Below are 15,224 nucleotides of genomic sequence, written 5' to 3'. Positions count from 1 at the left end.
AGTAGAACACAACTCAGCATAATAGAAGAAAAGTCTTCTTCAGAACAAACGCTTGAAGACGAAGCTGACCGAAGAAGCTGAGCAGAACGTAACTCAGCCTCGCCAAAGATAAAAATCGAAGGCAACGTCTATTAAGTCAAGCTGAGTGTTCACCAGGACAACGCTAATGATCCGTTAACTGAAAGACAAAATCCGACAAAGATCTGCGCCAATTCAGAAGCCTTGGAATTAGTCCAAGAGACCTTTTTGAGATACATGGGTCAACTGGCATTTGGCTAAAAGACAAAACTGGCACTAGAAGACGAACCTGGAGCAAGAAGACAAGCCTGACGACTGCTAATTTGAGACGACAGGATTGGCCTGCAAATCTGTATGCTGGCCAATGAATGACGCAAGAAGACCGTTTAAATTCAACGGATATGTCCGAATTCAAATGATTGAAGCATCGGATTCTACTATAAAAGGACAAGTTCATAACTTGGATCCTTTGCCGATTTACAAAAAGAAAAAGCAAGTACAGACAGAAAAGAAAATCATCACCAGAGTGAAAATCCAAAAGAGAAGCTGTCTGATTAGAAAAAGCCATTTCTTACACCCAAATCCAATCTCTGTGCAAAAGTCTAGAGCGAATTTTTATTCATCTAAAGTGTTCTTCATCTAGAAAGAGCAAATTTGTATCAATTGTAAAGATTGAGAGAGTGGTGATGAGTACTCGGTTTTAGTACTCAGCGGTAGAGAAAATCTGAGTGTTCGGTTATAGCGCTCAGTAGGATTGAGTAGACGAATAGAGGACGGTACTCTTGCATACTCAATTACTTTGTAAACGGTTTGTGCTCTACATTTAAAGAGCTCAGTAGTGGATTGAAAAAGCCCGGAAGGATTCTGGGGACTGGACGTAGGCGGTGAGGCCGAACCAGGATAAGACTGCTGAGTAATCTCTAACCCTTTCTCTCAATATATATATGTATGTGTTGCTTGCTTAAATTACTTAGGATATAAATTGTATAAGCTGACACTGAGTAATCAGAGTGCTGAGTTGGAAGCTGACCTTAAGTGTTAATTCCTAACTCACAAGTAAAACGGTTCTAGTCAGCCTCCGACTAAAGCTGTCTTACATATCGCTCAGCCTTGCTGACCAAAACTGAGTAAGGTCATTTAAAGAATTAAATTAAGTCAGCATAATTAAGCGAAAAATTACATTAGTTCCTAACCCCCCCTTGGAACTAATTACACGGGACCAACAGTTTGGGCCATCCAAGATTGGCCGACACCTCATAATATGGTGGATATACGTAGAATTCATAGGCTGACGACTTTATATCGAAGGTTCATCCAAAACTTTAGCTCTATCATGGCACCCTTAACCAAATTCTTGAAGAAAGGAAGCAAGTTTAAATAGGAAGAAGAACAAGAGGGCATTTTTCCACTAATTAAGGAGAAGTTGAGTACATCTCTGATGCTTGCTTTTCCAGATTTTGAGAAGATCTTAGAGGTTGAATATGATGATAATGGAGTTGGTTTTGGGGGAGTCCTCATGCAAGAAAAGAGGCTGGTGGCATACTTTAGTGATAAGTTATGCAAGTTGAGACAGAATTGGCCCACCTATTACAAAGAATTTTATGCCATAGTGAGGGCATTTGATGCGGACATCTTTTCAAGAAATTCCAAGTCCGGGTGAGGGAAGTAGCAAGGTAACAAATTTCATCAGGTATGTGGGGAAAGTGATTCAGAAGAGGAGGAAGACACACTTAAAGTTCTAGTATATCTTTTTTTCTTTTAAGTGTATCTACCTGGGCGGATCTCTTAGACGGATCTCCTTTAACGAGTCTCCTTTGATGGATCTCTTCGGCGGACCTCCTTTGAAGGATCTCTTCGATGGATCTCTCCGATGGATCTACGTTGACGGATCTCTCTGATGGATCTCTTCGGCGGGTCTCCTTTGAAGGATCTCTTCGATGGATCTCTTCGACGGATCTCTTCGACGGATCTCCTTTGATGGATCTCTCCGATGGATCTCCTTTGACGGATCTCCTTTGATGGATCTCCTTTGACGGATCCCCCTCGACGGATCTCATCAACGGATCTCTTCGACGGATCTACTCTGCGGATCTCTTTGATGGATCTACTCAATGTATCTACTTCAGTGTATCTACTTTGACGTATCTCCTTTAAGCATCTACCTGGGCTAATCTACTTCGACGTATCCTCCTCAAGTATCTTCTTAGGCAGATCTACTTCAACCTATCTCCTTCAGGTATCTACTTGGATGGATCTACTTCGATGTGTCTACGTTGATGTATCTCTTTCAGGTATCTACTTAGACGGATCTACTTCGATGTGTCTACGTTGATGTATCTCCCCCAGGTGTCTACTTGGGCGGATCTACTTCGATGTGTCTACGTTGATGTATCTCCTTCAGGTATCTAGTTGAGCGGACCTACTTTGACATATCTACATTGGCGTATCTACTCATCGACGTATCTACTTCCATCATCTATCTGAGTGGATCTACCTTGGCATATCTATTCATTGTATTTCTGTCGATGTATATCTACTTCGACGGATCTACCTATTGTATCTACTTCGACCCAGATTGGCGGATCTCACTCTACATTGAATCCTGGCAGATCATATTCAGATGTGGGCAATACGAACAACATGTGCACCTAATGGCGTATACCGGATGAATAACCGAGGCGGGTCCTAGAGGTTACTTCCTTTACAAGGAGTGAACTTTCCTTCCTTGTTTAAGGAAGGATAGTTGCAAGCTTTCCTTCCTTAAACAAGGAAGGATATACATTCTGCCTATTTAAGTTTTATTTCCTTCCCAAGGAAGAGTATACACTTACCTATTTTACCCTTTATTTTCCTTCATTAGTTGTAACCCTAGTAGGGGTAATTATGTCTTTAGTTTTCTTTAGGGGAGGTATTTAAACCCCATCTTTGTAAGGATATGCAACTTTTTATCAATCAAATTATAACTTCTCTTTGAGAGTGTTTTTAGGGTTCATCCCTCTTAACAATGGGGATTTCTAATTCCTACAAGTTTAGCTTGTGAATCCGGGGGTTTCACGGCTCCTTCAAGTTTAGCTTGAGAATATCTTTGGTAGTTTATGATTGAAAACTATCGCCCGTTACCCGATCTGTATCAGTTGGTATCAGAGCCGATCGTTTCTTGACCCGAAACTTCTTTGGCAATGGTTCAACCTCGACAATCACAAAGTTTTATGGAGGCCAGTGACCGGAAATATGAAAAGCCGAGGGAGCGCCTCGCGGAACAGATCCAAGCCAGTATTGAGAGGCAGAGGCAAGCCAACCAACGGTTCTAGGAGTTATCCACCTCTTGGGCAAACTCCCGACTGGCGGCTCTCGCCCGACTCAGACCCACCGTCGGAGATCTAAATCGGAGGAGGGAAGAAGTCCCTGAAGATGGAGAAGCCACTATCTCACCTCCTAAAGATTCAGGCCAAATCTATCCACTGTTGCGCCAGGAAGAGGTAAACCCAAAACTTTCAGTTCTTGATGTGGAGGATAAGGGTATGCCTACTATTAGTGGGGATTTGTTTGGTTGTGATGTTGTGAGTGATTTAAGTTCTCATTATGGAGTTGTTAATAATGACCTTGTGAATGAGGACTTAAATGTATCTGCAAACGAGGAGGAAGAGGGGATAGCATGTAGGAACTTTGAAGAAGTTCAAATGGAAAAGGGTGCATACTATGTGTTTGATGAAATGCCCCATAGGCAAAACTTCACTTGTATGCTTAATGAGGGTGATAACCTTAATCCTAAAGAAGTGGATGGTGATTTTGGGCTGGCGAATCTCTTTAAGGTGGATGATGAATTCATTTTATGTGTGGAGGTTGATGGCTATGGTGATGGGAGAGATGTTGGTGGATCAACGATGATCAGATGTAGAACGTCGTTTAAGTCAGACAACTCGGTAAATGGAGTGGTCGGCTTGAACTATAAGAAGGAGCGGATGGAAGCGAGAGGTCGTGGGGAAGATTGGGTGGAGGAAGAGGAGCTGTACGAATTTGAAAATAATCATGAAGGAGATGAACTCGAGTGGAGTGGAAGATTGATAAAGAGGAGGACCATTATGAGAATGAGCTGGATAGCAACAATGAACTTGAGTATGATGATAATGGGTCCAGGAATGGGATTGAAGGGGAAGAGAGTGATTTTGATGGTGAGTTATATGATGATGGTAGATTTCATCATCATGAGGATGAACTTGAAGATAATGAAGATGACGAAACCTATTATGATGAAGATGAGCATCAGATCACTGAGTGGAACCAAAGTGAGGTTACCTATGAAGATGAGGAGAATGAATTCCATTGTGATGATGAGTTGGAGGATGGTGAGTGGAACCAAAATGAAAATACTTATGAAGCTGATGAAGGTAGGTTTTATGAAGAGGAGTCAAGGAACATTGAGTGGAACCAAAGTGGAGCTCCTAATTATGAAGATAATGAAGATAGGTTCTACTGTGATGATGAGTTGGAGGACGTTGGATGGAGCCAAAATGAGTACACCTATGATGACGACGACCAAGAGCTTCATGGAACACTTGACGAATGGGAAGGGAAGTTCGAGTGATAAAGAGCACATGGTCTGCTGGTGTTCAAAGGCAAGTGTGTTCCTATTTCTTTTTTTTAAGAAAGAGAGTATGATGCGGACATCTTTTCAAGAAATTCCAAGTCCGGGTGAGGGAAGTAGCAAGGTAACAAATTTCATCAGGTATGTGGGGAAAGTGATTCAGAAGAGGAGGAAGACACACTTAAAGTTCTAGTATATCTTTTTTTCTTTTAAGTGTATCTACCTGGGCGGATCTCTTAGACGGATCTCCTTTAACGAGTCTCCTTTGATGGATCTCTTCGGCGGACCTCCTTTGAAGGATCTCTTCGATGGATCTCTCCGATGGATCTACGTTGACGGATCTCTCTGATGGATCTCTTCGGCGGGTCTCCTTTGAAGGATCTCTTCGACGGATCTCTTCGACGGATCTCTTCGACGGATCTCCTTTGATGGATCTCTCCGATGGATCTCCTTTGACGGATCTCCTTTGATGGATCTCCTTTGACGGATCCCCCTCGACGGATCTCATCAACGGATCTCTTCGACGGATCTACTCTGCGGATCTCTTCGATGGATCTACTCAATGTATCTACTTCAGTGTATCTACTTTGACGTATCTCCTTTAAGCATCTACATGGGCTAATCTACTTCGACGTATCCTCCTCAAGTATCTTCTTAGGCAGATCTACTTCAACCTATCTCCTTCAGGTATCTACTTGGATGGATCTACTTCGATGTGTCTACATTGATGTATCTCTTTTAGGTATCTACTTAGACGGATCTACTTCGATGTGTCTACGTTGATGTATCTCCTCCAGGTGTCTACTTGGGCGGATCTACTTCGATGTGTCTACGTTGATGTATCTCCTTCAGGTATCTAGTTGAGCGGACCTACTTCGACATATCTACATTGGCGTATCTACTCATCGACGTATCTACTTCCATTATCTATCTGAGTGGATCTACCTTGGCATATCTATTCATTGTATTTCTGTCGATGTATATCTACTTCGACGGTTCTACCTATTGTATCTACTTCGACCCAGATTGGCGGATCTCACTCTACATTGAATCCTGGCAGATCATATTCAGATGTGGGCAATACGAACAACATGTGCACCTAATGGCGTATACCGGATGAATAACCGAGGCGGGTCCTAGAGGTTACTTCCTTTACAAGGAGTGAACTTTCCTTCCTTGTTTAAGGAAGGATAGTTGCAAGCTTTCCTTCCTTAAACAAGGAAGGATATACATTCTGCCTATTTAAGTTTTATTTCCTTCCCAAGGAAGAGTATACACTTACCTATTTTACCCTTTATTTTCCTTCATTAGTTGTAACCCTAGTAGGGGTAATTATGTCTTTAGTTTTCTTTAGGGGAGGTATTTAAACCCCATCTTTGTAAGGATATGCAACTTTTTATCAATCAAATTATAACTTCTCTTTGAGAGTGTTTTTAGGGTTCATCCCTCTTAACAATGGGGATTTCTAATTCCTACAAGTTTAGCTTGTGAATCCGGGGGTTTCACGGCTCCTTCAAGTTTAGCTTGAGAATATCTTTGGTAGTTTACGATTGAAAACTATCGCCCGTTACCCGATCTGTATCAGCATTGAAGACATGTGAGCATTATCTTATGGGAAATAATTCATGTTTTATACCGACCACGAAGCTTTGAAGTATTTAGGGAGCCAAAAACAACTCCAAAGCTCGATGCATGTAAGATGGTCCGCCTTTGTGGATAAGTTTCCACATAAGTTTATTTATAAGGTCGGGCAACAAAATAGAGTGTCGAATGCCTTGAGTCAGAGAGTTTCACTTCTCAAGACTATAGCTCTTGAAGTGGATTGTTTTGATCCTGTAATTGGGGATTACAAGGAGGACTCAGAGTTCGAAACTATTTGGGAGAATTGCAAGAACCAAGTCGGTGAAAGGGAGTACCATGTGGTAGATGAATATCTTATGAAATCAATTGTGGTTCCCATGTACCTCCATTTGGGATAAGGTGATTCAAGATTTACACGGGGGGAGCCTTTGGGGACACTTCGAAAGGGAGAAGACGTATGAGGCAGTGAGTTCTCGGTACTTTTGGTTGAAGATGAGGAGGAATGTAGCATACCTAGTGGAGAGGTGATACATGTTCCAAACCGCCAAAGGGAATGCCACTAATTCAGGACTACACATGCTCTTACTCATGTCGGATACCGTTTAGGAAGACTTGACCATGGATTTTGTGTTGGGCTTGCCAAGGACACAAAAGAGGATGGACTCCATATTCGTAGTGGTTGACTGGTTCTCAAAGATGGCACATTTTATTCCATCCCAAAGCTTTTCTTTTGGGAGATAGTGTGGCAACACGGGGTCCCAAAGAGAATTGTATCAGATGGAGATACTAAATTTCTAAGTCACTTTTGGAGAACCTTGTGGGCCTTATTTGATACGACTTCGAAATTTAGTACCACCACTCGTGCCCAAATCGATGGGCAAACCGAAATGGTCAACCAAACCTTGGGGAATCTCTTGAGGAGAAAATGTTAAGATAAGCTGAGAATGTGGGATTTAGTGTTGGCAATAGCCGAATTTTCTTATAATGGGGTCGTCCATTCGGGAACGAGAAAATCACTTTACGAGATGGTTTACACGACCAATCACACCCTTCATATAATGAACATCCCAAAGGGCGACAAGGTGAGCATACCCGCTCACAAGTTTGCTATTGAGTACCAACAAATGCATGAAGAGGTAAAGGAGACGCTTGAAGAGTGGAACAAAAAGCTAAAGGCCAAAGTTCACTTGCACCAAAGGGACATTCAGTTTAAGGTTGGGGATAAAGTCATGGTGTACTTGAGTAAAGAGCACATTGCAAGTGTGCCGAGTAGTAAGCTTCGACCAAAGAGGTATGGTCCGTACAAAGTCACTATGAGAGTCAATGCAAACGTGTACCATATCACGCTTCCGAATTGGTTAGGTAATATGTCACCCTTCTTCAATGTACGTGACCTAAGCCCATATAAGCTGAACGCGCCTCTTGAGTATACTACAGGAGAAATGGGGCCTAACTCTTCTAGAGAAAGAGAGAATGATGAGGGCATCAACACAAGTAACTCGAGAAAAGCTTAAATAGAGCTCACACGACATGTGGAGATATCATCATGCTGAGTGAGCATTCAAGTGATTGAGGGAGCTGAGAAAAGAGGACCACACGATGTGTAAGCCAGATCGCACGTCGTATGGGATATTGTGAAAAGTTTTTGCCTGCTTTTTCTTAATTCACATAGCCACACGTCATGTGAGTTATAACATGCAGGCTCCCAATTCATTTCGGAAGAAGGCCATACATCGAGTCCCTCACACCCCTCGTCGTGTCACTCAGACCACATGTCGTGTGAGATGCCTTCATGGCCAAGTTCTGTGATTTTTCCCCTATCCTGCCATATGATATTTACTGTTTTGCCACATTGTAATTGTTGTTTTTCCATTTAGACTTATTTACTAATTTGTCATTATCATACTTTCTCCCATTTTATCCATAATGTTTATATCAAACTTGTAATACCTAGTGTGGGTTATTTGGTATTTTATTATCTAGGTTTATGGAGGTATTTAAGGTTTTGTTTTGTAAGGATACATATTTTTTTTTATCAATACAAACACATTTTCCTCCATTGGAGTAAGGTTCTACTTTGAAATGGGATAAGTTCCTACTATAATTTACTTCTTTGGTTGGTTTAAGATCAAAACCATTATTATCGTCACTGATCCGTATCAGATGGGGTCTTGAATTGTTCCCGGGATTATCCTCGTACCCGAGGGTCACGTGGGAGCCCGACTGATTTTCAAACTAAAAATCGATATGACGTAGCCTTGAATGTTTTCAGGAAATCTTCGGACCTCGAAGGACACATTGGAAATGCGGTTGTCATCTCCGCCGTGGGACCACATACGGATACCAATTCCAAGGAAGGCAACAGGCGCGCAAATTACCCAATCCTGACACAGGGAGATAGTGACAATAAATAACAATACCAGACTCTTTGAGTTTGGTGATTGGAATGAGTACAATATAAATCAGATAACGAGGATCCATTGGAAGGTAAGTCTGGTTCCAGCAGTCGCGGTAATTCCAACTCCAATAACATATATTTAAGTTGTTGTTGTTAAAAAGTTCATAGTTGGACATACGGTTGTGTCGACCCTAGGTTTTGCAGTGACCTCCGTGCCCTCCTACTCATTGGGGCTTGGCTCTTGCCCCAACGCTCGTGTATAGGTTGCACATTTAAACGCCATCTATTTTTTAGGCTAGTTGATTCGATAGGTGAGTAGTTACACATTCCTTACCGGATTTCGACTTCCATGACCACCGTCCTAGTGTCTTAATCCGACTAACACTCTTTATAGGTTCTAAGTTAGCACGCAGTTAGGCACGTAACCCAACTTTCAGTATGCAAATCATAGTATTTCCAAAGCATAATATTTAAGTAAATGCACCTATTGAATTTTTGAAAGAAAAAACATTTTTGGTGTAAACGGTAAAAAAATTAAAGTTGACAGGTCATAAAAAATAAAGTTTTAGGTTATAATATTGATAAAGTTTATAATTTAGGAGTCATAGGTGTACTTTACCCATTAATTTTAATAATCTAAAAGTTAGTTGATAACTACTATGTTGATGATACTTCCGAGTATCCAAATTCAGTGCTTTTTTGCTCTTTACAAGAAAAGAATAAAAAGAAATAATTATTCCCTTTTGGGTTTCTTGATTTGCTTTTCAACTCATAGAATATTAATTTTTGATTCTTGACTTTTGGGGTCCTCTACTCCTTTTCTGTTTCCGCGTAGATTTTGTTTTCTGAAACTTCAATGTTAGCTTCTAATTCTACCTACTTTTTTTTTTTAAACAATCAAATCAAATTCCCATATATATATTATTGCATTTGCTCTTCATTTCTGAACTTGCGGTTAGGATCTGATTTTCAATCTCATTTTGTCTGTGTCTTGTCATGGTGCTAAAAAGACCTTTTCAGTATGAAGAAGACAAGGGTGAAAATGGAGACCCAAAACGGTGTAAGAGGTATGTGTTTATATGGGTTTAAGCTTAATTGGAGTTTATGATTCTCTAATTGTGTTTTTAGCTGCTTGATTGCTGGTTTAATGTGTTTTTCTTTGTGGGTTTCAAGTATATGCTTAAATGGGATTAAGTTGAAATGGAGTTTATGATTCTCTAATTGTGTTTTTTAGCTGCTAATGTGTTTTTCTTTGTGGGTTTCAAGTATGTGCTTAAATGGGATTAGGTTGAAATGGAGTTTATGATTCGCTAATTGTGCTTTAGCTGCTTAATTGCTGGTTTAATGTGTTTTTGTTTGTGGGTTTCAAGTATGTGCTTAAATGGGATTAGGTTGAATGGAGTTTATGATACTCTAATTGTGTTTTTTAGCTGCTTAATTGCTGGTTTAATGTGTTTTTCTTTGTGGGTTTCAAGTATGTGCTTAAATGGGATTAGGTTGAAATGGGGTTTATGATTCTCTAATTGTGTTTTTTAGTTTCTTAATTGGTGGTTTAATGTGTTTTTATTTGTGGGTTTTGTTTCAGTGTCATTAGAAATGTGCTTGGAATGCTTTCTGTGCAAGATATGGCGGCCAAGATGGAACCTTTTCTTCGACTAGTGGTAAGATTTGTCTATAATTGTTGTAATTTTTATGCCCTTTTTGTTCTTAAACAAAATGGATGGATTTCATATATATGTCAATGACAAGGGGTAGCTTGGTAATCTCCTCTTCAAGAGTCCAAACATAAGGTTCAGGGCCCGTTTGTTTTACATACTCGTGTTTGCTGTTTGTTATTACTGATTGGTAGCAGATATTTTTCTATAAAAAACAGTTGTTTCGAATTTTTTCCAATTAATTTTTGTCTCCTGTTTAGACTTGAAAGGTAAAAAACAGTTCCGAAAATTGAAAACAAACGGGCACTAAGATAGAGCCGGTGACCGGTGTCTGCACTCCTCCCGATGAGAGTGGGCAAATATTAACTTAGGAATTAAAATGACACTCAAACTTGGCAGGATCAAGTTGACCAAACCGGAGTATAGGTATCAACTCAGTCAAAGTTTGACAAATTGGCCTAAGATACAATCAATTTTAGTACAAAAAATTTATAAAATTGGGGTCAATAGGTCACAATTCGCCAAAGTTGATACCCAATCTTTAATTTAGGCTAAATTGATCCCGACGGCCAACTTTAAAAACCATTTTGATCCTTAATTCATTAACTTAGAGAGCGGGAAGAGTTGTCTTACCTCGAGTAATGAACGCTCGTTACATAGGAGTACGAGTTACCCGGTGAGTCCCACATGTCTAGTGACCCATATTGTAGTCCTGGGAAATTGTGTACTGGCGGCTTGATTTTTGTGCAAGTGTGTTGGGCATACTTGCTATGTGATAGGTATCATTCTAGGTCACTTGGTTGAATAGCCTTGTAAGATGTGGGACCCGTCTCCGCATCGTATGCTAACACGTGGCAATGGCTTATTTGTGACTCTTATCACATACCAATTTGATTCATTTGAGCTTGTTTAAGAGTTTAAAATTCATTTTAGCTTTGTTTAATAGTTTTGATTCATTTTAAGCTTGTTTTAGCAACTTGATGATTAATATGGAAACTTGGTGTTTTGATTATGTTTAAGATCAATGTGTTTAGCTTAATTAATAGTAGTGTTTCTTCCTTTTCAATTGTTAATCAATATATTATGAGATTAACTTGGAATTCTTTGTTGATTAGGTGAGAGATGAGGTTGAAAAGACTGTTTCGCGTGTCCTTCGATCATCTTTCAGGTTAGATTTTGTATCAATAATCTTTAATAGTTTAAACATAATTTGATCTGATGTAGAAATATTGTTGCTTGCCTATGTTATAAGTTGTAGTTCGTGTCTGATAGTTATTTGTGCGCTCTTCTGTCAGATCATCGTTCAAACAGACCCAGAACTCAGAAGAAAGGGGCTTGATCTTACGGTTTGTTAACAAACCACCGTCTACAATTTTTACGGGTAGCAAGATTGAAGCTGAGGATGGTAACCCCATCGGACTTGAATTGGTAGATGCGAATAGCAACACACTTGTCAATTCCGGCCCTCTATCTTCTATGAAGATTGAGATTCTTGCTCTTAATGGTGATTTCGGTTCAGATGACCGAGAACATTGGAGCGAGAATGAATTCAATGGCAGCATTATCCGAGAAAGGGAGGGTAGACGGCCACTGGTGACTGGAGGAGATCTGACTGTTACATTAAGGGCTGGCTTTGTCCTGATCAGTGATGTGATCTTCACTGATAATTCTAGCTGGCAAAGAAGTCGAAAATTTCGGTTGGGAGCTAGACCCGTGTCTAAAATGTATAGCGAAACAAGGATTCGTGAAGCAAGCAGCGAAGCTTTCATTGTTAAGGATCATCGCGGAGAGGGTAAGTTCGTAACTTTTTAGGTAGTTATTAGCTTTTTGCAGAATCTGTAACTGAATAATTGACAGAGTTTGTTTGTTACTTCAGTGTATAAGAAACATTATCCGCCAAAATTGGACGATGATGTATGGCGTTTGGAACGAATCGCGAAAGAGGGTACACACCACAAGAAGTTAGCCGAGCTGGGGATTCACACAGTGAGGGACTTTCTGCAGTTCTACTCGATGGATCCCAATTCCCTTCAGAGGGTAAGAGATTCTCGAATCTCCATTTCGTGTTGTTTTCTTTCGTGTTTTCCTTAATCAAACCAAATATTTCTCAATGAATCTATCGAAACTGACAAGTTCAAGTGATTGCAGATTCTTGGAGGTGGAATATCGAACAAGATATGGGATACTATCATCGATCACGCGAAAACTTGCGTTTTGGATGATAAGTACTACACTTACTACGAAGGCGGACAAACCGTGGGGCTGCTTTTCAATTCTGTGTACAAGGCCATGGGAGTGACATTTGATGGCCAGATGTACGAGCCTGTGGATAAACTAGCTCTTCATGATAAGGTACCAAATGAATTAATGTTGACGGGAGGATTTCATCGTTAGTAACGGATCTGAAGTTCTAATTCGGTGTCTGATTGTTCAACTTTGCTGTTCATTTTACAGGCCATGGTAGAAACTTTGAAGAGACGAGCTTATAAGAATGTGACCGAGTTCATCCCAATCGATGCTTGTGCATTTTCTGCCCCGTCGAGGCCCTTGACATGTCCTCACGCCGAGACATTTCATGGTCAAAATCTCGGCTTACAGCAACTTGAATTTCCAGTTGTACAAGGTAACTGAGCTCGTACTTCTCAAGTACGAAACTAAATTGCAGCTTGCAGCAATTTGAATGATACTGTCTAAAATTGTAATTCTAACCGCAACTGATGTAATTTTGCAGATCCACAAGAAATGCTGCCGAACTTTGGCGCGTTTGACACTAGCAACCTATCGGAGGTTTCTCGAGGACAGACTCATCCGATGCAAGCGCTCCGAAGCAGTTTCAGATTCAGGGACATGTTTCCCTTGCCTTTTTCTGGTGAAAATAATCGGTCCCAATGGTTAGAAGTCGCGAGTAGTAGCCAATTAACACCTGAAGAAACTTACCCTTTAGCTCAAACATCAGCATGGGGGCAAGGGAATGCTTTCGTTTTCAGCTCGGGAAACGAACGAGAAGTAGATTTATTTTCTCCTTATCCAAGTCTCAATGTACATATGCCGATTAGGAAGCCAAAAGCCGGGTGGTACAAGTTACGAGCAGCGATCAATCTGAGCTCCGTGAGGCGTAACATCCCGAAGAGAATGTGGCAAGACTTTTACATGTAAATTACTAGACACACGTGTTAGGAACCAAGCATCTCGTGGTCTGGGGAGATAAAGTATGCCCCTAGATACATGAGAGAGTAGTAGTTAGGTACTTGAAATACGCATTTCTTGCAACAAAGTGCGGAAACTTATCCTCTGTTTTTTGTTAGCTAAGCTAGAAAATTTCTACAACATCCAAGTGGACGGATCCGTCCACTCAGATGATCTCAACTACTGATGTGACATTACCTGAGTGGAGGAACCAGTACTGATCCCGGTACACTGTAGAACTTCTTGTTTAGTTAAGGTTTTTAGATTATGTATTTAATTTCATGTAATCTGTTTTTCCCCCTCACTTTGTTGTAACAAAATGAGTGAAGAAAGGGGTTGATGTACAATTTTTTTTCCAAAAATGAAACAAGTAATCATTTTTTAATTAACTGTCATTAAGCACTAATACAACATCAGCTAATCATTCTCCCATTTCGTACAACTTATTAGGACACGTGTCATTATTTTAGTGGTTGAAATATAGGGCAACAAATTATTTTACTTAAGGCAGTTAAATTCTATAAGAATAAAATTTTCATTTTGAGATGAGACTGATACAACAAGTAGCTGGAATCAACACCTATGAAATAGACATTCAGAAGTTGGGCCCGACTGGGCCGAGTTGTACTGAGTTGTTCATTCAATTACCTTGTCAAAGCCCTATTTAGCTTACATTATATTCATATCAGGATGGGTCGAGCTGGACCGGACTAAATAAACTAACTCTCAAATCCAACTCAATGAGACTTGAACTCTCAATCGTTTGGTCTAAGAGGACCTGATACCATGTCATGGAACCAATTGAACTAAAATCTCAAACTTATAATTAAGGTCCAATTATAAATCTTATATTAATCTCTGACATACCGCCACACGCAAATATCCACTGGGCCTATGTTGTACACGTTGCAAGCCTACTGGGCATTTGCATGTGAGGTATACTAGAGATTAATATAAGATCTATAATTGGACCTTAATTATAAGCTTGAGCTTTTAGTTCAATTGATTCCATGACATGGTATCAGAGCCTATTGGACTAAACGGTCGAGAGTTCGAGCCCTGACAACCTAATTAATTTGTGAAATTAAAAGCACATGTTAGAATGAGTGATCAGTTCCCCTTGAAGCCGCTCTTGTTAAAGGACAAATATTATCAAATAATAAAGCAATAGAAAATAATGCTCATCGTATTTGATATGTTATAAATAAAAATTAGAATCTCAATTGAAATAAAATTGCGTGTAATTATATTTCCTAGTTAGACTAGGAAGGTTAATAGAAACTTTTTATTGAAACTTTCAGGCTCACCGCCTACTATTTGTTAAGCCCTATCGTCAACAGCGTGTATCATAGCATTCAACGTAAAGTTCTTGGATTATGGAAACGTGGGAGACAATGGATTGATGGTGTTCAGATATAAGAAAATGATATACCAGTCCCCGGTTCAGCAGCACGGATTCAACCACCCGTATCAGTAGGGGAGTTCAAGCGGTGATAAACCAGGTTCGGCTTATCAAGAGACAGTGATTATAAAAGATGGAGATATTGTTGTAGCCGGGATTGATGAGTTGTTTGATAATATGTTTCCTTCAGAGATTTTAGAGCAAGAATGTGATAAGGAGGCCGAGGATTTAGCTTTGACGATTGCTGAAAACGCATTGTTTAATGCTCTAGACGAATATTACTTATTTTCTCCTTTCGCTAAAGCTGCACACAAGGCTGGACTTAATCCTAAAGGAGGCAAATACGATGATATTACTGTTATTGTTGATAAAATTGAATAATGCATAGTGTTAGGAATA

The 15,224-nt window shown here is 40.1% G+C and overlaps 1 protein-coding gene across 1 annotated transcript; it reads left to right on the top strand.

Moving 5' to 3' along the window:
• The first annotated feature begins 9,408 nt into the window (after positions 1-9,408).
• Positions 9,409-13,691, top strand: LOC136206159 (calmodulin-binding protein 60 B). Its single transcript, XM_065997108.1, has 8 exons — positions 9,409-9,649; positions 10,168-10,243; positions 11,353-11,405; positions 11,533-12,029; positions 12,114-12,274; positions 12,386-12,589; positions 12,692-12,860; positions 12,969-13,691. Exons 1-8 carry the CDS (start codon positions 9,579-9,581, stop codon positions 13,391-13,393), a joined length of 1,656 nt encoding a protein of 551 aa, XP_065853180.1. The 5' UTR covers positions 9,409-9,578; the 3' UTR covers positions 13,394-13,691.
• Positions 13,692-15,224: the final 1,533 nt, after the last annotated feature.

The sequence above is a fragment of the Euphorbia lathyris genome, chromosome 9 (genome assembly GCF_963576675.1).
Source record: "Euphorbia lathyris chromosome 9, ddEupLath1.1, whole genome shotgun sequence".
Lineage (NCBI taxonomy): Eukaryota > Viridiplantae > Streptophyta > Magnoliopsida > Malpighiales > Euphorbiaceae > Euphorbia > Euphorbia lathyris.
Note: the sequence above shows the minus strand (reverse complement) of the source record. Positions and strands in the feature narration are given on the sequence as shown.

Excerpts from the sequence above, each read along its gene's own strand:
- LOC136206159 (XM_065997108.1), top strand. The coding sequence starts at position 9,579 with ATGGTGCTAAAAAGACCTTTTCAGTATGAAGAAGACAAGGGTGAAAAT. Across the intron at positions 11,406-11,532 it reads GTCCTTCGATCATCTTTCAG|ATCATCGTTCAAACAGACCC; the intron begins GTTAGATTTTGT and ends CTCTTCTGTCAG. Across the intron at positions 12,030-12,113 it reads TAAGGATCATCGCGGAGAGG|TGTATAAGAAACATTATCCG; the intron begins GTAAGTTCGTAA and ends TTGTTACTTCAG.